The sequence below is a fragment of the Notechis scutatus genome, chromosome 3, assembly GCF_049901735.1.
Source record: "Notechis scutatus isolate UNSWTSFEM ecotype Mainland chromosome 3, rNotScu1.2, whole genome shotgun sequence".
Taxonomy (NCBI): domain Eukaryota; kingdom Metazoa; phylum Chordata; class Lepidosauria; order Squamata; family Elapidae; genus Notechis; species Notechis scutatus.
In genome coordinates this window covers 108878514-108900636 of record NC_142011.1, presented here as the reverse complement: position 1 = coordinate 108900636, position 22123 = coordinate 108878514, and the positions used below count along the sequence as shown (strand labels likewise).

The 22123-nt window shown below is 36.8% G+C and overlaps 1 protein-coding gene across 3 annotated transcripts in view; it reads left to right on the top strand.

The window, feature by feature from the left end:
• The window catches only part of LOC113421679 (dimethylaniline monooxygenase [N-oxide-forming] 4-like), a 41306-nt gene extending 19825 nt beyond the window's left edge, over positions 1-21481 (top strand). For all 3 annotated transcript variants that reach the window (XM_087960946.1, XM_087960948.1, XM_087960947.1), the window contains 3 exons: positions 1394-1746; positions 9193-9265; positions 20587-21481. In XM_087960946.1, the coding sequence (XP_087817072.1) occupies positions 1394-1746; positions 9193-9265; positions 20587-20959 (799 nt within the window). In that variant the 3' untranslated portion in view covers positions 20960-21481. The remainder of the gene's footprint in view (positions 1-1393; positions 1747-9192; positions 9266-20586) is intronic.
• The last annotated feature ends 642 nt before the right edge of the window (positions 21482-22123 follow it).

Below are 22123 nucleotides of genomic sequence, written 5' to 3'. Positions count from 1 at the left end.
CTGTGATTCTGTGAGCAACTCAATCTGCCTGTCTGCTTTGCCTGATTTTGGGTAAAAGTTGCTCTTTTTTATAAAAAATCAATATTTACATACATGGTGTGTTGTGAGTTAATTTTGTGAGTTTGCTTACTAGAAAATTTTATGAGTTTGCTTGCCAGCAAATTTTATGTGACAGACTCAGGTAGCCAATTGCAGATAGATAAATCTCTGAATGAATCTGTGAGCAACTCAATCTGCCTGCCTGTTTTGCCTGATTTGGGGTAAAAGTTGTTCTTTCTTTATAAAAAAAATCAATATTTACATAAATATTTATAATATTTACATACAGGCCATGCCCAGCCAGTCACATGACCACCAAGCCATACCCACAAATTAGGCCACGCCCACAGAACCAGTTGTTAAGAAATTTGAATCCCACCCCTGCCTCTGTGTGTGTGTGTGTGAGAGAGAGAGAGAGAGAGAAAGAGAGGGAGGGAGGGAGGGACGGAGGGAGGTTAAATATCTCTCTCTCTCTCTCTCTCTCTCTCTCTCTCTCCCACCAGCGTCAGCAAGCCACCATCAGTCAAAATTCATATTAGTGGTCCCTGGGATTTAAAATTATGAGTTTGGTGGTCCCTGAGGTCCAAAAGGTTGGCAACCCCTGAGCTAGACTATTTCTTGATTTTTGAGCCTTTTCCCAAAGTGTTCTGTGAACTATGTTCCTAAAGAATTCTCAGATCCATATTGGGCAACTTGTTGCTTATGATACACATAATTATTTTTTCTTTCTCAGAAAAACAGATTGTTGAACTGACCACTAACTCTGTTACAAAAGGCATTAAAGGCAGGGTATCATTTGCACATTGATGATTTAAAAGAAATGAATTTAGAAATGTTAGAACTCATCTCACAAAGAAGAGATTATACCTATAGGCCCCTGTACCCAATCTATCACCCAGACTGATCTGTTAACAATTTGATTGCCCATCTGCTGATTAATCAGCCAGTCACCTACTTACCGTAGGTCACTTCTCATATCTCATTTGGAGGATAATCTATGTCTAGCCATACTGAAACATCTGAGATCAAATTAGGAGGAGAAAGAAATTTCTATAGCAGTTGATGGCAAACCAGACTAGGATTAAAATTCTGCTGTCTTCCATCTGCTATCTAATTCTACCAATTGAAGAACAACATTTGGAAGTATTTAATATCCAAGCAAGCAATTACAGTAAGGGAGGTGGTGGAAGTGGGAGTAAAAAGGCATGCTGACATTTTTTGTGTATGCAGTGTGAGTCAATATGAATAGGTAAGTCTTTCAGAAGAAAAATAGGATAATACCTGAAAATGGGACTAGGCTAATGGGGATAGTTGAGCTAACAGTGCTTCTTTCTACTTTTGTTCTTTCCGACAGTTCATTGTCAAACATCATTATAAATGACGAACTGCCCCTCTGCATCCTCTGTGGTTCAGTGGTTGTAAAGCCAAATGTGAAGAGGTTTACTGAGACTTCTGCCATATTTGAAGATGGAACTGTAGAAGAAAATATAGATGTGGTCATTTTTACTACAGGCTATGCTGCTTCATTTCCTTTCCTGGAAGAATCTGTTCACAATGCTTGCAAAAGTAGTACATTCCTTTATAAACAAGTATTCCTTCCTCACTTGCAGAAGCCCACACTTGCCTTCATAGGTTTTATATCAGTAACGGGATCTATTTTACCACCAGCGGAACTTCAGGCTCGCTGGGTTACAAGAGTGTTTAATGGTAAGGCTAATCTATAAACAGCATATTTCTACTTTATGTTGCTTTCCAATTTAATATTAATATTAAATGTAATACTAAAATATTCTCAGGTTTGTCTGCACCCATGTGAGCTTTAAATTTTATGAAGCCAAAAATCATAGAAATCTTATTACAATGCTACATTGTAATTAAATGGCATGTTAGTTTCTAGAATGCCAGCTAAGCAACTGGCCTCTTTATTATGAGATCCATAAAAACACAATTAGGGAGATCTTGCAAATGCATTTTTGGAGCTCATACCTTTCATAAGTTCAGCCCTCATTTTCAAGATGGTCCAGATCCATCTTTATTTGCTGTATTAATTTAGTATAGTTGTCTTCTTTAATGGATGCATATCTTGCTGTTAGCCACATTCCCAGGTATTTAACTTTTTTAGTTATCTGCATTCCATCTTTTCTGTCAGTTCGGTTTTCTGTTTATTTGTAAGATTCTTTGTTAATATTTTGGTCTTTTCCTTGTTTATTTTAAGTCCTATCACCGCACCAAACTCTTCTATTTTTTAAATTAATTTGGATCCTGTTTCTAGGGGTTCCTCCAAAATAAATACTAAGTCATCTGCAAATGCTTGTACTTTGTATTGTTATTTTTTTTTTAATCTTCAAGCCTTTTATTTCTGGGTCTTGTCTAGTCTGTCTAAGTAAGACTTCCAGGATTAATATAAATAAAAGGGGGGATAATGGACATCCTTGTCTTGTACCCTTGTTTATGTTAAATTTTTCTGTTATTTCTCTGTTTATTATCACTTTTACCATTTGGTAGGAATAAAGAGCTTGGATCATCTTTACAAAGTTTTCACCAAAATTCGTGCTTTTCAATTGTAGTATCATAAATTGTCAGTTCATATTAATAAAAAGCTTTTTGTGCATCAAAAAAAAATCAATGCTGTTTTTTGGAGAGGACTTCGTAATATTCCAATATGTTCATAATAATCCTCATGTTATTTTTCTGTTGTCTTTTAGGTAAAAAGCCAATCTGGTCAAGATGTATGAATTCATTTAAAAATCTTTTTAGTCTTTTTGAGGTTATAGAGGCAAATATTTTACAATCTGCATTTAATAATGATATTGTTCTGTAGGTTTTTTTATCTGTTTAAGATCTGTGTCTTCCTTTGGGATTAGTGTAATGTATACTTCTGTCCAAGTTTTGGGGAGTTTGACCTTTGATAATGCTTCATTGTAAACCTCCAACAGTATGGGTCCTAGTGTCTCTTGTAGTTTTTGTAAAGTTCTGCAGGAAGTCTGTCTGGTCCAGGTGTTTTCCTGTTTTTTTTGTCTTTTAATTGCTTTCGTTATTTCCATTGTCATTATTCTTTCATTTAACATTGCTCTCACTGTATCTGGTATTTTGGGTAATTCAGCCTTTTCCAGATATTGTTAAGTTGTATCTTCTGGTGTTTTTTCTTGATTGTACAATTTCCTGAAGAATTTGTAAGTTATTTTCTTCATTCTGATGGTGATCCATTCTGATGGATCCCCTTTTCATCTAGCAGTTGATGTATCATTTTCTTCTCTTTTTCTTTTTTCAACTTGTACACTAACCATCACCTTGGCTTATTTGCATATTTTAAAAAGTTTTGTTTCACCATTTTAATTTTTTGTACCATTTCATCTTGCACTATTAAGTTCAGTTTATGGTTTTGCAGGTACTTCTGCAGTTCTCTCTCTAGTCTTTTAAACTCATCTTGTAATATATTTTGCTGTTGTTTTTCTTGTTTCTTCTTGCTATGTATGTTACCACTAATCCTCACACGTATGCTTTTGCCATGTCCCAGACATTTTGTAGTGATGTTTCCTCTTTTTTTTTCTTTAAAGAAAAAATCCATTTCTTTTTCCATAATTTGTGTGAACTCTTTGTCTTTTAGGATGGTTTGATTCATTGTCCACCTCAGTTTCTTCTTTTGTCCCTTCCATGCAACTTTTATGGGATTGTGGTCTGCCCATATGTTCGTTGCTATCTCTACCTCTTGGACCTCAGTTCTCATTCCTGGGGTCATCCACACCATGTCTATTCTCGACCACGATTGATGTCTATTCGAATAGAATATGTATTGATTTACCTTTGGGTTAAGCTCTCTCCATATATCCTGCAAGCCTAATTCTTGTATTATATTGAAAAGGTTTTTGGAAGTGTTCTTGTTTTTTTATTTCTTTTGCTACTTCTGTAATCTTTCTTGACATTCAGAATTGCATTGAAATCCCCTATTATACATATATTTTCATAGTACATTTCTGTTTTTATGAAGTCTTTTGTAGAACTCTTCCTGCTTATTATTTGGAGCGTATATTGTGATCAAGAGGATTTGTTTCTGGTTTATTCTATCATTAGTATTCTCCCTTCTTCATCTGCATATATTTGTTTAGTGTTTAATGCTTCTCTAACATATAGTACTACCCCTCTTTTCTTTTGATGTGCTAGTGATGAGTACAATTTCCCAATTTTGGGGTATTGCAATAGGTTACTGTGTTGCTTTTTAATATGCACTTCTTGAAGACAAATTATATCCAGTTTTAATCTTTGTAGTTTTGTAAAGGTTTGTTTTCTTTTTGTGGGGGAGTTCAATTATGTTAACAGATAGAATCTTTACTTCCTCTATCATCTTTTCACTTATATATAGGTATTACCCTTCTAGTTGTTACTATCTCTCTGTGTGTTTTTGTTCTTGCACCTTCTCGTTTGTCCCACTCTTTGCCCACCCTCCTTCTTTCTTCTTGCTCCAAAGTTTTTTCTTCTACTTGCAATTCATCTTGGCTTTTACTTTCTATCTCCTCTCTACTTTCCTGTTCTTCATTTGATGTAAAGTGGTGTTCAAAAAATTCATGCGCTTTCTACTCTGAACTTGTTATCTTGCCAAGAGATCAGAATTCCTTCTGGTATCAGCTATCTAAACATCACATTATATTTAATCAGTTGTGCTGTTAAAAATTGATTCTATATCCTCTGTTCTTAGACTCTCCTAGGTATCTGTTTTAGGGTCAGGATTTCTCTTCCTTTATACTTCATAAGTTCATCTCTCGTTCTTTTGTATACTTCATCTCTCAGTGTCTTCCTGGTGAACCTCATGTGCACCTCTTTTGGTAATCTATGCCTTCTTGCATAATTCATATGAATTCTAAAAATTTCATCAATATCTCTTTGTATATCATTTATTTTTCTGTAGTACTCCAGGCAGCAGCTCTGTCATCACCTCAACCAAGTCTTCCTCTTCCTCTTTCACAATGTTCTAGAATCTCAGATAAAAAGCTGCCTTTTCCATCTTGAGGAAGATTATGGTCTCTTCTAATTTTCTATTAGCCTGGGATAGGTTGTGTCCATTTCTTCTATTTTTTTTCTGTTTGCTCAGTCCTTGTTTCTATTTTCTGTATCCTCTGCTCACTTTTCACTATCGTTTGTTGGATGCTCCCTATCTTTTCATCCTTCTTACATATTTCCCCCTTCATCTCCCCCATTTTGTTTTTGATCTCCTCGTGGTTTTTAGATATAACTTCCTGGCTTTTGGTTATAGCTTCTTGGATTGATAATAGGATTGCTTGCATATTCTGCATCAAGCTTGACTTCTCCAGGCCTAACATGCTTTCTATTGATTGTTGATTAAATGGTGATTATGTTGCAGATGAGGGTTTAGATGATGCTTTCTTTCCTATCTTTGATATGATCAGTATACTTGTCATCTCTAATAATCTAAGGTGCTCCAAGAATCCTTCTTCTGCTTGTCTTTCTGGCTGCCATAGAAATGGGGGGAGGGTTAAGTTGGTGAAATATAAAAGTTGGTATGTTTTCTTGACTATGCTTACTTGCTTACTGCGCAGATGTAGTCTCTTATCTGTCTAAGCCAAGGTCAACCGTCTTGGCATACCAGATGTCTGAAACACCACATGAAGATACCCATATGACATTATACACAACTCAGATGGGATGGCCAGTTTGAACTATTGAGGGTGTGAACATGGGGTAACTTTCTATATGTGATTTTCGCACTTATTGTCTCAAATCTTGTATTCTTCTGATGCTACCACTTCAATTTTCAGTAAAATTTCTTTTCTCTATAACAATGGAGTCTAAGGTTTTCTAAGGTGATTGTGTGTCCAATCACACTTGGCCAATAAAAAATTCTATTCTATTCTCTATTCTTTCTTGGATTTTGAATGGAGCCTCATTTGACATTATACAAGATCTAAGGCAATAGATACGAAATCTGACAGTACTTCTCCAAACTAGCAGACACAATAATTATTTTTACACTGCTAAAGATTGTTTTGCACACCCCTTGGTGTACCACCTTCAACTCTCTAATATTATATTAATAAAGATATCAATAAAGATAAACCCACAATCTCAACAGATTGATGATGTAGATAGATGTGTATAGATGTGATGATCCAGGGTGGGATACAAAATAAACAAAGTCACAAAAATAGGTAAAGCCCCTTTTTATTCCTTTAACTTGGCTTCAAAGCTCCAAATATCCTTGACTGGAGACAAAAAAACTCCCTCACAAACAGTTATGAAAAGGAGGAAATGCCATTTAAACTAAAAATGCCTATAAATTATAAATAGCAAAAACAACACAAACCACACTGAAGCAATTAAGGGAACCAGGCAAGATAAGGGCTTGAAGTCGTCCATAGATATCGGAATACACACTGGGAAGGACGCCAAACTCAGATAGGAATGGACAGACTAGAGATATTTTCACGCTTTGTTTCCAGCACTGGCCCATGTGCATGTCCTTCCTTTTAAACAGTCCTCACAGCTACAGACCATGAAGAGGATCAAGGCCCTTTCCTCTCCCCATAGACCATACCATTCACATTTCTCCCTTATCCTCTCCTCCCTACGCACCCTAGGATGGAGAGGGAATGGGCCCGGGTCTTCCTCTGACTGCCCAGCCGGCCTCTGCCCTTCCCCAGCTTCCTCCACAACGTCCGGAGCCACACTTCCACTCCCTGTCGGCTGTTCCTCCTCTCCCTCGGAGTCAGACTCCAACAGGGCATGACAATAGATCTTATTGATTACAAAGTTAATAATACAATAATTAATAATTAGTAAGTATTGTGAAATAATAATTAACTACTCATAAATCTTAAGGGTAAGCGCTTCCTCTATTTCTTCTTCCTTCAACAGTCAAATTTGTAATCCACATTAAATTAATCCACACTATTCTTATTGTAGTCCTTTGGGAATCTTTTTGCAAAATAAAATTTGTAATCCACCAAGGCCCCAAAACCCTTCAAGTCACTAAGCTTTTTTTTCCAAAACAATAGATAGATGCACAGTTCCCAAGTTCACCAGAAGTATTTTTCTTTTTTTCACTCTTCCACATTCAAGTTGGTTAATGTCCTCTCTGAATATCACAGGAACCTTTATGAAAACTTTATAATTACTTCCCTTTTGTATGTACTCTTCTGGTCAGTAGATGAAGCCCTTACTCTTTTTTTTTAAATGTAGAAAGGGCTCCTCCTTGAGCATTCTAAATCCAATGTCAGTCCACCCTCCCAGAGTGCCACCACTCTGGAGCTTGCCTTCCACCTTCCGCTGCCACCTTCCACCACCGCTATTGCTCTGAAAGCCTTCTGCCTTCCGCCACTGCTGCCACCACTCTGGAGCTTGCCTTTTGCCACCGCTCTGGAGCTTGCTTTCTTCCTTCTGCCATTGCTGCTCTGAAGCTCGCCTTCAGGACGGATCATCCAAGCCATGCTTTGCTTCCCAGGAAGGGCTCCGTTGTGAAGGGCTGTGTGCCCAGACCAAGCACTTTCTCTTGGGCCTCCCGCCTCACATGGGGTGGTGGGGCAAGGAAGTGTGTGTCCGGGAAGGTTGCCTGCAGTTCTTGCAGCCAAAGCTGAGATATTTGTAAACCCGCAGGTATATATGAGGTCTTCTGCCTTGAGCAGAAAGTTGAACTGTAAGACCCCCAAGGTAACCTGTTTCTAGCCTATGATTCGAAAGTCTCCAAAACAAGAGAATTTACATAAATTGTTTGTGTGTGAGAGAGAGAGAGAGATGGGGAGGGGGTGGCTTCTTGGGGTGCATTTTGGAGAAGTATCAAGAGAAATGCCAAAAGGGCAATCAGCTTGGGATTAAATTCCAAATGAAATTGGGTCTTCAGGGTAAGGAGACATGAAGAACTTTCAACTACAGGTTTCTAAAAATCTTATTAAAATGAATGTCTAGAGACAGCTCTTTAACTCATTAGTCCAGAGGGAGCAAAAGAGATAGGGTCCCAATGAGGGTCGTAGCAATTTAGCTCAGGAATAACAGGTAGAGGGCCTGGGAAAGGTGTCAGAATAACAGAATAACACTTAGATGGGAGTTTGGGGTGAACCCTATACCATTTCAGAAAAATGGTTGTCCAGTCTTTTCTTTAAAACTTCCAGAACACCCAGAACTTCTGGAGACAAGCAGTTCCACTGGTTAATTGTTCTGTCTGGAAGTTTCTCCTTAGTCTTAGTTTGCTTCTCTCTTTGTTCAGTTTCCATCCATTGCTTCTTGTTTTGCCTTCTGGTGCTTTGGAAAATACATTGCCCCCCCTTCTTTCTGGCAGCCCTTTAAAAGTCTGTTGCCTATTACACTCTTGGGCAAAGCATGTGAGCCATTCCCTCTTTTCAGTGGTCCATGAAAATACATCTATAGTATGTAGATAATAAAGTCAAAAAAAGGTGAACCACATTTTTACAGAACTGTAGATATGTTGAGGCTGGGTGTGACAAGGAATGGCTGGGAGGGGAGGGGCCAGACGAGGCACCCCTTGATGTGAGTGACATTGGCCACACCCACCCAGTCACATGCTCACCCAATGTCCACCCGGCCAGTCATTAGGACAGAGAACCGGTTGTTTAAAAATTTGAATCCTACCACTGGTTAAAACCTTCAGATAACACAGCATTGTTTTTTACATAGATATCTTATGTGCTTGGTTCTGAAAATAATGGGAATGAGAAATTGATTAATTTGTATTTCACATGTAGTGGCATATGAGTAAAACTTCATAAATTGCTGGGATGGATGGACAGACAGACAGACAGACAGAATGCCAGCGGACAGATTACTTAGAAACTTACTCTCTACAGCAGGGGTGTCTAACCTTGGCAACTTTAAGACTTGTGGACTTCAACTCCCAGAATTCCTCAGCCAGCTGGCTGAGGAATTCTGGGAGTTGAAGTCCACAAGTCTTAAAGTTGCCAAGGTTGGACACCCCTGCTCTACAGCAAAGTAAACAGAGGCTGTGAACACTTTGGTTAATCATCTGTAACATGATTAATAAGATGATCATCTTACTAATGACCATAGTTAACATTGTGATTAGCCATGGAGTGTGAGCCTAACAAGTCATTTCTCCTAAAGAAACTCAAAGCAACAGCTGAGGTTGTCATGGTCAAAACTTATCCATATTATTTCTTTTTCCCTTACCAGGATCTAATGAGTTGCCTCCAGTGAACAGAATGATGAATGAAATTGCTAAGCAGAAGAAAAGACTCCTTAAAAAGTATGAAAAGTTATATATTATTTTAAAAGCTATGCTTAGTACTTTTTGCCTCTCACCTTCAGTGAATTAGGGAAAAATTGTTAACCCAGAGATTCAAGAAACATTAATTCAAGGTGTCATTCTGGCAAAATACCCTGAAAGGTATATGCAAAGTTCCTGGAAAGATGTCAACAGACAGAAACTCTTCAAGGAGAAGACATGATACTCCTAAAATAAGATAAGGCAAAACATATCACAAAGAATTAAGTAAATTGGAAAGGGCATAACAAAGATCCACACTTGTTTTAAATGTCAAAAAAGAATCTCTTTTTCTATTTAGCTCAACTCCTGGTAATTTCTTGGATACATTTATGTCCATTTTAGTAACTCTTCTCTAGTGACATTATGTTGTCCTGGTTTAGAAAATAAAATTGAGCCTAAGGTCTTAACATGTTCCAATTTTTAAATACCATGTCCTGATGACATTGCCTTCATCTCATCATCAAAACCTAGCTGAATCAGTTTAACTCATCTTTATCTGTTCCAGTTTTAAAGTATTTTTTTCTTTTTTCTCCTGATACAATATAATTTAGCTCATTTCATCAATGGTGTGGTAACTCATGATTAGGAGATGCCATTTGATCATGGTAAGATTGGACATTTACCCATATAATGCCTCACAAATGGTTTTCAAATTTCTTTTTTTAAAATTTTTTATTCTAGAAAAAACATTTATTTGACATACATTTAAAACAGAAAAATCAACACACACACACACACACACATATACATTTTACAGCATATATTGAGCAATGGTTATTTTTTTTTTCTTTATCTTTATCATTGATGTGATCTGCCTTGTTACAATAACTCCTTCATTCTTTTAATGTTTTAATTTCTCTATATAGTTTATAATTAAATGCACGTCTTCTGTCATTTCCATAACTTATCCAAATATCAAATATTACTTTTTCTTTAACCACTTATACCAAATGTTCCATATTTCATAATAGTCACTATCTTGTTTATTTTTTAACAATTTGGTTCGGCTATCCATCTCAGCACATTTATGTATTTTTTTAATCACCATATCCTCTGAAGGAATGAAAGATAGTTTCCAGTTTTGTGCGCAGGTTATTCTGGCCGCAGTTATGATGTGCAAAATTAAATATTGATATTTTTTCTCCATGTTTAAATCTATCATACTTAGAAGAAAGTTTTCGGGTTCAAGTTTTAAATTTTGTTTTGTTATATTTAAAATCCAATTTCTAATATTTCTCCAAAACTTCTGAGCACATGGGCAAGTCCACCACATGTGAAAATATGTTCCTTGTGCATAGTTACATTTCCAACAGTTGGGTGGTGGGTTGGGGAGCATCTTAGCCAGTCTCGCAGGAGGTAGGTGCCAGCGATGAACCATTTTATATAAGTTTTCTTTATACGAGACTGACATGGTTAATTTGTAATTTGTTTGCCAGATGTGTTCCCACTTATCTAATTCAATACTATGACCCACGTTTTTAGGCCAAATTATCATAGATTCTGTGACTGTTTATTCTTTTAATTTGTAGTCCAAAAGATATTATATTTTACTAATTGTTTTCTTTTCCTCTCCTAGCCATATTTTATCTAATTCTTGTGGGGTCATATTAAAGCCAAATTGTTCTCTATCTTTTTTATAATGGGTTTGTATTTGTGCAAAGGGCCACCATGCTATCTCCTTTCCTTGCATTTGTATTTGGTTCCTATTTTTAAGCTCTCCAGTATCATATAATAAATCTTTATACCTGACGATATTTTCATAATCCAATACATTTGGATGTGTGACTGCTTCCAATGTAGATAGCCACAATGGAACCTTTGGGTAGTGGTTTTTTAAAATCTTTCCCCAGATATTGAACAACACATTTCTTACATGGTGCCTTTGGAAATATGAATGTTGTTTAGATTTTCCATCCCACATGAAGGCATGCCAGCCAAGTTGGAGATCAAAACCTTCTAATACTAATAACCTTCTATTTTCTAATTTAACCCAATCCTTAAGCCAGTTTACTATAGCAGCATCATAATATAATTCAAAATCTGGAAGGCCAAATCCTCCTTTTTTCTTGGCATCCTGTAATAATTTATATTTCACTCTGGGTTTTTTCCTCTGCCCATATAAATTTAGATATACATTTGTTTAATTCTACAAAAAAATTCTTTTCCAACTTGACTGGCACTGTCTGAAACAGGAACAACAGTTTTGGCAAAATATTCATTTTTACTATCGAAATATGTCCCAATAGCGATAACTGCAATTTGGCCCAATCATCTAAATCCTTAACTATTTGCATTATTAACTTATCATAGTTATCTTTTTTAATCGACGAACATCTAGCAGTCAACCAGATCCCTAAGTATTTTACTTTATTTACCACCTGCATACCTAATTTATTTGCTAGTTCTTCCTTCTGATCCTTTGTACAGTTTTTTGTTCACACTTTTGTTTTTTCTTTGTTAATTTTTAACCCTGCCACCTTTCCATATTCTTCTATTTCTCTTAGTAGTATAGGGCTCGCTTCTAAGGGTTCTTTTAATATAAATGCCATATCATCGGCGAATGCCTGGAGTTTATATTCCTCTTTTTTAATTTTTAGTCCTCTAATCTCTTGTTTTTGCCTAATTTGTACTAAGAGAGTCTCTTCTGCCAATATATACAATAGAGGAGCTAGGGGGCAGCCTTGTCTTACTCCCTTATTTATCATTATGGTATCTGTATTTTCCCCATTTATTAATATTTTTGCGGTTTGCATGTTATAAATTGTCTTAATAAATCCTATAAAATTTTCAGCAAATTTCATGCCTATCAGTTGTTTAATAAGGAAGTTCCAATTCAGGTTGTCAAAAGCCTTCTGGGCGTCTAAAAATATCAATGCCATTGTCTTGGTTGAGTATACTTCATAATATTCTAATATATCCATAATGGTTCTTGTATTTGCTTTTATTTGCCTATGGGGGAGGAAGCCATTCTGATCAGTGTGAATAATTCTACTCAATACTTTCTTTAATCTTTCCGCCAATATTGTAGCCATTATTTTGTAATCTACATTTAAAAGTGATATTGGTCTATAGTTTTGAATTTTTTGTGGGTCTGATTGTTCTTTATAAATAAGGGTAATATATGCTTCCAACCATGATTTAGGTGTGTTAGCGTTCTCCAGGGCTTCATTGTTCAAGTCCACCAATATCTCCTCTATTGTTTCTTGGAATTCCTTATAGAATTCCAAAGGAATTCCATCTGGGCCAGGGGTCTTATTTGCTTTTTGTGTTCCAATTGCCTTCCTAATTTCTTCTATAAATATTTTATTATTCAAATTTTGTTTCTCTTCATCAGTAATTTCTGGCAAATTCTTTTCATTCAAATATTGATCAATAGATTCTTCTGGTATTTCTTCCTGTTTATACAATTTCATAAAAAACTCCTTAGCAATTTATTTCTTTTCTTGGGTCTGCGTGCATAATTTCCCTTCCTGATCTTGGAGAGCTACAATCGTTCTCTTTTCTTGTTCTTTTTTAACTGTAAGGGCTAACCACCTCCCCGGCTTATTTGCATGTTCAAAATAATTTTGTTTTGCTAATTTAATTTTTCGGGCCAAATCTTCCTGTACATTTAGATTTATCTTATGTTTTACCAGATCAATTTCTTTCTTAATGTTTGAATTGTTTGGGTCTTTTTGTCTACTTGTTTCCAAATCTTTTAGTTTCTCCCTCCATATGTTTTGTTGCTGTCTTTTTTTTTTATTTTATTCTTTTTAATACTATAAGCAATAGTTAGACTTCTCACATAGGCTTTGGCCATATCCCAAAGATTCTGTAGCGAGGTATGTTCTCTTTTGTTTATTTCAAAAAATACGTTCAATTTTTCTTTATTATTTCAATATATTCTTTATCTCTTAATATGGTATTGTTAAATGTCCATCTTCCAATTTTTATCTTTCCTTTCCATTTAATTTGAATGGGATTATGGTCAGCCCATAGATTTGGCAAAATCTCAATCCTTTCAATATTCTCCATTAACCCAGGGTCCATCCATATCTGATCTATTCTGGACCAACAGTGGTGGGGGTTTGAAAAAAAGGTATATTGTTTTTTATTTGGATTTAATTCTCTCCACACATCTTTCAAGTTAAGTTCTCTTACCATATTATTAAAAGACGAAGGGAGTATTATCCTTTCCTCTCTTTTTTTTGGAAGTTCTATAATCTTTATCTTTATCTGGGACTGCATTATACTCTCCTACAATGCATACATTAGCATACTCAAATTCTATTATCTTATGGTGAAGCCTATTATAAAAGTCTTTTTGGTTTGTATTTGGGGCATATATTGTGACTAATAACATCTTTTTCTGATTTACATTTATTTCTATAAAGAGCATTCTCCCTTCTTGATCTTTGTATATTTGTTTATGTTGCAACCAATCCTTTACATATACTACAATACCCCCTTTTTTTTTTTTTTTGTTTGCAAGTGCCGAGTAGATTTTACCCAAATTTATATTCTTTAAGAGGTCTGCTTGATTGTCTGGAATATGCACTTCTTGGATACAAGTTATGTCAGCATTTTGTTTTCTGAGTTTCTCAAATATCTGTTTTCTTTTTGATGATAAATTTAAACCATTGATATTGACTGAAAATACAGTGATTTCTCTATCAGTGTCACTGACTGTGTGAGGCATTTCTCGTTTCATTCCTTGTTCTAGGCTCTCTTCTTCTTAGTCTGTTGCCTTCCCCTTCTTCTCTAAGATTTTGGGATTCAGAGTGTGAATCAGATTCTTTTTCTCTGGAGAGTTGTTCCTCTTGGCTTCTTATATTTAGGTCGTCTCTACTTTCTTGTCCTTCCTCGGGTCCTAGGTGTCGTTCACAAAATTCCTGTGCTTTTTCAATTGTATCAATTTTGTATTTTTTGTCCTGCCACGAAACTAAAAGCCCCTCTGGGGTGAGCCACCTAAATGGAATACCATTTCTAGCTGAGTTGATAAAAATTGGTAGCCCCTTCTCTGCTCTCTGACTCTCCTGGGTATTTGTTTCAGTGTAACCACTTCGTGATCTTTGTATACAAGTGGTTCATCTCTGGTCTTACTACAGAGCAGGTCTCATGTCTTCCTTGCAAATCAAATGTGAACCTCTCGGGGTAGTCTGTGTCTCCTCGCATAGCGTGTATATATTCTGTAGACCTCGTCTACATCATTTTCAATTTCCAGTTTGGGTTTCTGTAAAGCCGCCACTATCAGATTTGTCATAATTGCACGTAAATCTTCCTTTTTGTCTTCCACCACATTTTGGAACCTAAGATGAAATGATGCCTTTTCTAATTCCATGTGTACCATCGAATCCTGGAGTTCGCAGAAGAGCACTTTCCAATTTTGTTCTGAATCCTCTAATTTCTTCTCCACCATCTCCATTCTTGCCTCTACTAAATTTAATTTCTGTTCATTTTTTACCACTTTTTCCTGCATCTTTCCAATCTTACTATTCAAATTTTGTATTTCGTTTTTCACTTGTCCTATTTCAGTTCTCATCTCTTTTCATATCTTCATGGTTCCTCGCTATCAATTCATGGGTTTTTGCCATCATTTCCTGCATCATAGTGAGCGTTGCCTGTACTGTCTGCAGGCTTTGAGCTGAACTAGTTTTTTCTGCCAATAGCATTGCATCTATAGATCTCTGCCCCATAGGTGAAGACATCGTTGTTGTAGGTTTCTTTCCTGATTTTACATTTGTAATTGATGTTGTTGCCATTTTAACTATCTGTGGCAGCTCTTTCCAATCTACCATCAACTATCCCTAGTAGAGCACTATTTTCCTCTCCTTTTCAGTTCAATAGTAATATTAATACATATATTATTATATTATTAATTACCAAAATTCTACTATGGAAAATCACAATCAGCTCTTATTTCTATTTTTTCTTATTGAACTTATTCAACTATTATAATAAGAGAATTCAATATTAATCAAATACAGATATATTTACTCACAAAATCAACAGTCTAATATGCTCAATTAATTTAAAGCAGCCAATTCATTAAAGTAATTAAATTCTTATCTATATATAAATATCAATTAATCTATTTCTTTAGAGTTCTTAATTATATGCTTACCTCAGAATAAAAATACCTCAATTTCTTACTATATGATTATTATTTAAAGGTCTGAGTTCTATATTTATACAACACACTTTCAATTGCCCAGTTATTCAAAAATTATTAACCAGTATTCTTAACTCAATATTCTAACACGTATATATCTATTAAGATTATGTTTTACCAATATTATTTAGTTACATCTATATTTGAACAGTTGAATGATGTCCATGGATCTTTTTCTTCTTCTTCTTTTTTGATAAATACCTTATTATAGTTCTTAGTTCGAGTTCAAAATGTCCTCTTTAAATTTGCACAGTCACTTCCACCATTTTGTTTCTCCTTTCCGTTTGGCTTCTTCTTCTTGCTCCTTTATTCTTTTTCTCCACACAGTCCTTAATTATCTTAATTATCTTATTTCTTCCTTTTTTCTTTATCACAGTTATCAGACAAATATTGCAATTATAAAGTTTCTTTCCTCAATCCTTTCCTTAAATCTTTCAAAGTGTCAATTGTTCTTTCAAGTTTTTACTCTCAGCTGTTCTTCCGATCTCTCTGTCTCACTTGGACACGTCACTGTCACATTCTCTTTCTTCCCACAGTTCTCAAATGTCAAACGCCAAAAAATAAAGTTATACAACCCCCTTTTCAACTCCCAAAGTAAAAGTAAACGCTGTTGTCTCACCCTTCAGCTCCTCCATTTTCAGCACTCCATTAATCAGCACAAATTACTGTCATTTCTTTGGTTAGTACTCCTTCCAATATTTCTGCCGCTTCGCTGCACTGTTCGGTTTGGAGTTTCAATTTTCAATTTCCCTTTGTAATATAAATCAGAATTCTGGAAATCTTCTGTAAGTTCACCTTTCCACTACTCAATTTGCTGTTCTCCACTCTTTGCTTCCTTCCTTCTTCTTTAAGCTGCTGGGCTGCCATGTCTATGGTTCCGATCTGTACAATCTCCCTCTTCTGCTGCTGGTTTTCGGGGGATTCTCTTGTAATCTCCAGGATCGCGGCACCTCCCCGAGATCTCCAGGTCTTCCCCTTTCATCTGTCTACCCCTCCAAGGTCCGACACGCTCCTGGAAGCCACCAAACAGTGAAAGTCGGATCCTTTCAGAGTGGCGATCCGCTCCTCAGCTCCGCATCAATGCAGCGCCCAGCTGGAAGCCCCAGGTTTTCAAATTTCTTATTAAATCTTATTTTTCAAATCAGTTCATTCTTTGTTATAGTAGATCAGCATATCTAGTAGACTATCACATATGTATGAGCCAGCAACGTGTTACAGCTGCCAAAAAAGCTAATGCTGTCCTAGATTGCATCAACAGATGAATAGTTTCAAGATCACATGAAGAGGTAGTACCACTTTTACACGGCACTAGTGAGACCACAGTGAGAATATTGTGTCCAATTCTGGTCACCACAATACAAAGAAAGATGTTGAGACCCTAGAAAGAGTGCAAAGAGCAACAAAGATGAGACAAGATCGGGAGGCTAAGCCATATGATAAATGATTGAGGAAGCTAGGTATGTCTAGTCCGGGGGTCAGCAACATGCAGCTCTTTGGCACCTCTCCTGCGGCTCCCTGTCGGATAGTCCCTCCACTGGCTGGCCCCACCCCTCTCACCCTCCCCTCCCACTCACTCCTTGCCTGCCCTGAGAAGAGAAAGCTGATGGCGGCGGATGGAGACCCACTCTGAATTCCAGAGCGGGAGCAGAGTGCCCCCCTATTTGCCTCTTCTTCCAGCCCTTGTTGGTACTGCACGCACCGGGGAGATGCGTGACTTTTTCTCTGCCCCAAGACACTGGCTGGGCCAGCTGTAGCTGATGCTCCGCATCTTAATGGGCTCCAGGAGGTGGAGGGGATGCCACAAGGCACTGCAAAAGCAGAGAGCAGGCCATGGAAGCGGTGAGAGGAATATGGGGAGACGCAGGACTTTCTCTCTGCCCCGAGACACCAGCTGACGCCGCTGCTCTCGCTGCCTCCATGGTTACTAGCTGCTCTTGCAGCGCCTTGCACCGCACCCTTAAACTTAGCATGCTTCACAATGGGGGAGATTGCGTCCCTTCCTCCTCCTTCTGGAGCCCATTACGACATGGAGCATTGGCTGCAGTTCACCCAGCTGGTGTCTTGGGGCAGAGAGAAAGTTGTGCATTTCCCTGGTGCACAAAGCACCAACAAGGGCCAGAAGAAGAAGAAGTAGAGGGGTGCTTTGCTCCCGCTCTGGAATACACCGCTATCGCCCTTCCCTTCTTACAGTTTTGAAAAGATAAATTAATCTATTCAATTAATCCTAGACACTGATATCAATCTCATTTCAACAATCCTCATAGTTCATTTCAATTGTTTTCTATATATTCATAAACACATTCAATAAATTTACCAGTTTCCCTTCTTTCACATTTATTCCATTTATCCCTGTATATAGTTTAAGAAAAAAAAAAAAGATAAGCATTCCAATAGCAAAGAAAATATCAGTTCCCATCCTCCATCTTAATAGTCTATATTTCCCTATCTTCTAAATAGTCTACAGCTTCTAATATATTTATGCTACTCCTCATCACCTTGCAGAATCCCCTTCCTTGAACTAGGGAGAAATTTCTTGACAGTGAGACCAATTACCAGTAATCACTGGAATGGTTTGCCTTGGAAGTTGTGGGTGCTCCATCACTGTAGTTTTCAGAAGGAGACTGGATCTATCCAGAATGATTTAGGATCGTCTGCTATAGGCAGAAGGTTGCACTAGAAGAACTCCAAGATCCTTTCCAACCCTATTATTCTATATAGTTCTGTGTGTCGTATTAGGTAACTTGACAGATTGCTAAATCAAGGATTCTAAGCAGCTGCCTATCCTGACCCATTCCTACATGAGGGACTACAACTGAAGGTTGATTTTTCCTGCCTACATGAGGGACTACAACTGAAAGTTGATTTTTCCTGGGTATATATTGGGAAGGGAAGCTGGGAGAATGTACCAATAACTTTTTAAAAATTTGTCCTGCATTGAAACACTGCAGTATTGTAAAGACCAACAATTGGGACAAAACATTTTATCTTTATACTTCTTGTGGATATTACTGGTATATAGCTGTGGCCTAAGAGTTGCTGCTTCACTTATGTAGGTAAAAAAGCTAACAGGTACAAAAGTGTATGTGACTCTCCCTGGCTGTTTTAATACTCTTTATCAAGTTTTTTTTTATCTAAATAGATGCTGAATGCTATTTTCAGAGCTACCCAGTGTACCCTCTGAATAGAAAGGTGATATATAGTAAACATAAAAAGAAATACTTTAGGATCCTCAAGGCAGAGGGTTTGGTTTGGTGACCTGAAATACTGGCCCCAGTCCCTTTAAAGGCATTAGAGAACATAGAGCAGGTTTGAACATCCTTAAACCATAGAAGGAAAAAAATATTATATGGTGCAGTTTGTAGTTGTCAACCGTCCATACGGTGCCATCGTGTGGCCATAGAAAATAATTTCCACTACACCTTGACTCATGAAATATTTCCAGGCTTAACATCATTAAGAAAAAGATATTGTATAGCCACAGAATTCACCCTTCTTCTTTGGGTTTTGAGTGTGATGAGGAGAATACAGGAGTTACAGGGAGAAGGTGTTACAATGCTCAGCCTTTTTTCTGTAAAATTCTGTGGATGAGGCACAATACAAATGTAACCTAGAAGCATCTGAGTTATTCAATGGTGCCTCTTCTGTGCGGTTAGACACTTCTAATTAGATACTTTTGATTACAGGTAACTTTGTTATAAATTTGGTGTGTGTGTGTGTGTGTGTGTGTGTGTGTGTGTGTGTGTGACAATAGCAGGGGTTTTCGTTGTTTTTGTTTTAATCAGGAATAACATTAAGAAAAGCAAATAATATCCTATTGAGTTTTTCTTGTGCTAGAGAAGAGAGAGGTAAACAGGCCCCAGAGACAAGGCAAAACGTGAGGAGACCTGAGCAATTTACTGCTCTGGGTGGAAGATAATTTGCTGTGACATACATTCAACTGATTGACATATGAATGGGTCACATTTAACTTCACAGAGGAAGAAACCTTTCTGTTTTTCAAACATTTCTATTGTTTCTGCTGTTTCAGATATTGCCAGTTTCTTTTTAGTTTCAAAAAGAAAACTCAAACTATTACTCAATATGTCATGGCTTAATACGGGGATAGAGGTTTTTATTCATTATTATATTGGACAGTAAATTGCATGTACAAAATTCTGACAAGAATATGAATCTGGTCAAGAATATTTTATTTAATTTCATGTACATTTAAACTGAATTAAATTTGCTATATAGCATCTTTTACTCGTTCTCTACTATATATTATTCCATCTGCTGCCGTTTTATTTTAACAAATTTCACTTTCACAACTCTCTGGTTTTCACTAATGCCTGAATCTAGAATGTACTTCTTTCAAATTTATCACATCAAAGTTCACAATAAATGTCCTTCTGGATGTTGCTGAACTACAATTCCCAGTGTCAAAGCCAGTGTGGTATCAAGTATGAACAAGCAGATCCACATATGAAGAATTCAATTAGCTACTTTATTGCTCATGCCTATTTCACAGCAATCTTCCAGACTAACGGTTTGCCCTTGGGCTAGACTAGATAATATTCAATGGCATTCAGGGGGTGGGGTTTCACTTTGCCTTCTTGTGCCTATGTAAAGATTCTAGATTAATTCCCCACTTGACCGATCAGGCTGTCTCAACACATTTATTTTATTTATTTGGTTTGTCAATTGCTTACAAGATAATAGGTATAAGTAAAAACATAGTTATGAATACATGGATACATATAAGAAAAATAAAAGAAACAATAGGACAGGGACGGTAGGCACGTAGGTGCGCTTATGCACTACAGGCCTCTTAGGAAAGGGGTGAGGTCAATAGTAGACAGTCTAAAGTTAAAGTTTTTGTGGTTTGGGGAAAAAACCACAGAGTCAGGTAGAGTATTCCAGGCATTGACCACTCTGTTGCTGAAGTCGTATTTCCTGCAATCAAGTTTGGTGCGATTAACCTTGAGTTTTTATCTATTGTTTGCTGTTATATTGTTATGGTTGAAGCTGAAGTATTCATTGACAGGTAGGACATTGCAATGTATGATTTTATATACATGGCATGGCAATTGCCCCATAAGTTCTACTTGTCTTTCTCACCATCTATAGCTACAGAATACTGATTATTATTTCCATTTGTCTTCTGCTCCAGGGATACTTCCAGCACAGAGAAAAAAAGAGAATTATTTGTTCGCTACATGGATGAAATTGCTGCTTGCATAGGGGTTAAGCCCAATGTGCCATTACTTTTACTACAGGACCCCAAACTAGCTTTGAACATCTTCTTTGGTCCTTGTACCTCTTACCAGTATCGCCTTTGTGGACCTGGACAGTGGAAGGAAGCTAGAAATGCAATTCTGACCCAGTGGGACCGTGTTCTCAAGCCCCTGAAGACTCGGATCATAGATGATTCTTTTTCAAAACATACCATGCCATCCCTTTGGAAAAAAATATTTCACTTCACTGCATTCCTTGGAACTACTATATTCATGTATATTCTTTTGTACTCATTTTGTACCAGATAAGGAAAACACCTAGGTATCATGTGTGTATATATTACACACACACACACACACACACACACACATTCAATAGGGGTGTATACATCTTAGAACTTCATTTCATTATTTTATAGCAGGAATAAAAAGTAATCAGGCATTAAAGAAGCATACAAAATGCATCTATATTCTGGACTTGGAAAAATAATCTTGTAATATTCATTTTGTTTAGAAATATTTATGTCCAGTATTTACTGACATGTTCACCCCATAAAATCTGAGTAATTGTTTCACAGATTATGCAGAATAGCACCTTGACTTTATGTGAAATTGCAAGTTTTGTATTCTTACTTTTCCACAATCTTCCCCATTTTCATCAGATTCAGGCAACTTGTAGACAATTGCTCTATAATCCTTCCTTATTGACTGATTGTTTTTTCAATATTGCTAAGCTGTATCAATTATTTTAAAATTAAAATGCAATAAAGTATATAGCTTAAAATGTTCCAAGCAAACTGTAATCAAAAATAAACATTTACATTCACTAAATGTATTGTTATCACCCACGTATCTCTACAAAATACATACCATGTGAGCCTAGTTACGGAACACGGTCATCTCACTTTATGGAATGAGGAATCTTTCAATAGGAGACCTCTCCTGGAATCAAATCACAAAATGACTTGCATCTTCCCATTTTTTAAAGGGGCAATTAAACCTTTAAAACTTTTGGAGACCTTGTGTTGCTGTTGATTGACTAAAATAATATTGGTCTAAAAATAACCTAATGTTCTCCCAACCCCATCAGGAATTTATCCCAGTAACATTATACAGTATGCCATCCACAGTCCTCAACTAAGGCAGCCTTGAACTCATCTTTACTTCTTCTGGATTTAAAGTATTGATTTTCTTTCTCCCTAGAGTAGATAGTTTTTGCTGTTGACATGCCTAGGAAGTTAAATGCAGCGGATAGCAATGCAGCCAGGGACTGGTATTTGCAAACTCTGAGTAGTCCCCTCAGGCTGCTGTGAGCAGACAGCTTTTTCTCCTAGTTGCTGGGACCTACTCCCTATAACCATTTGGGCTGGCTTTTATGCAGTGGTGGGATTCAATTTTTTTAAAACTACGGGTTCTGTGGGCGTGGCTTGGTGGGCGTGGCAGGGGAAGGATACTGTAAAATCTCCAGTTGGA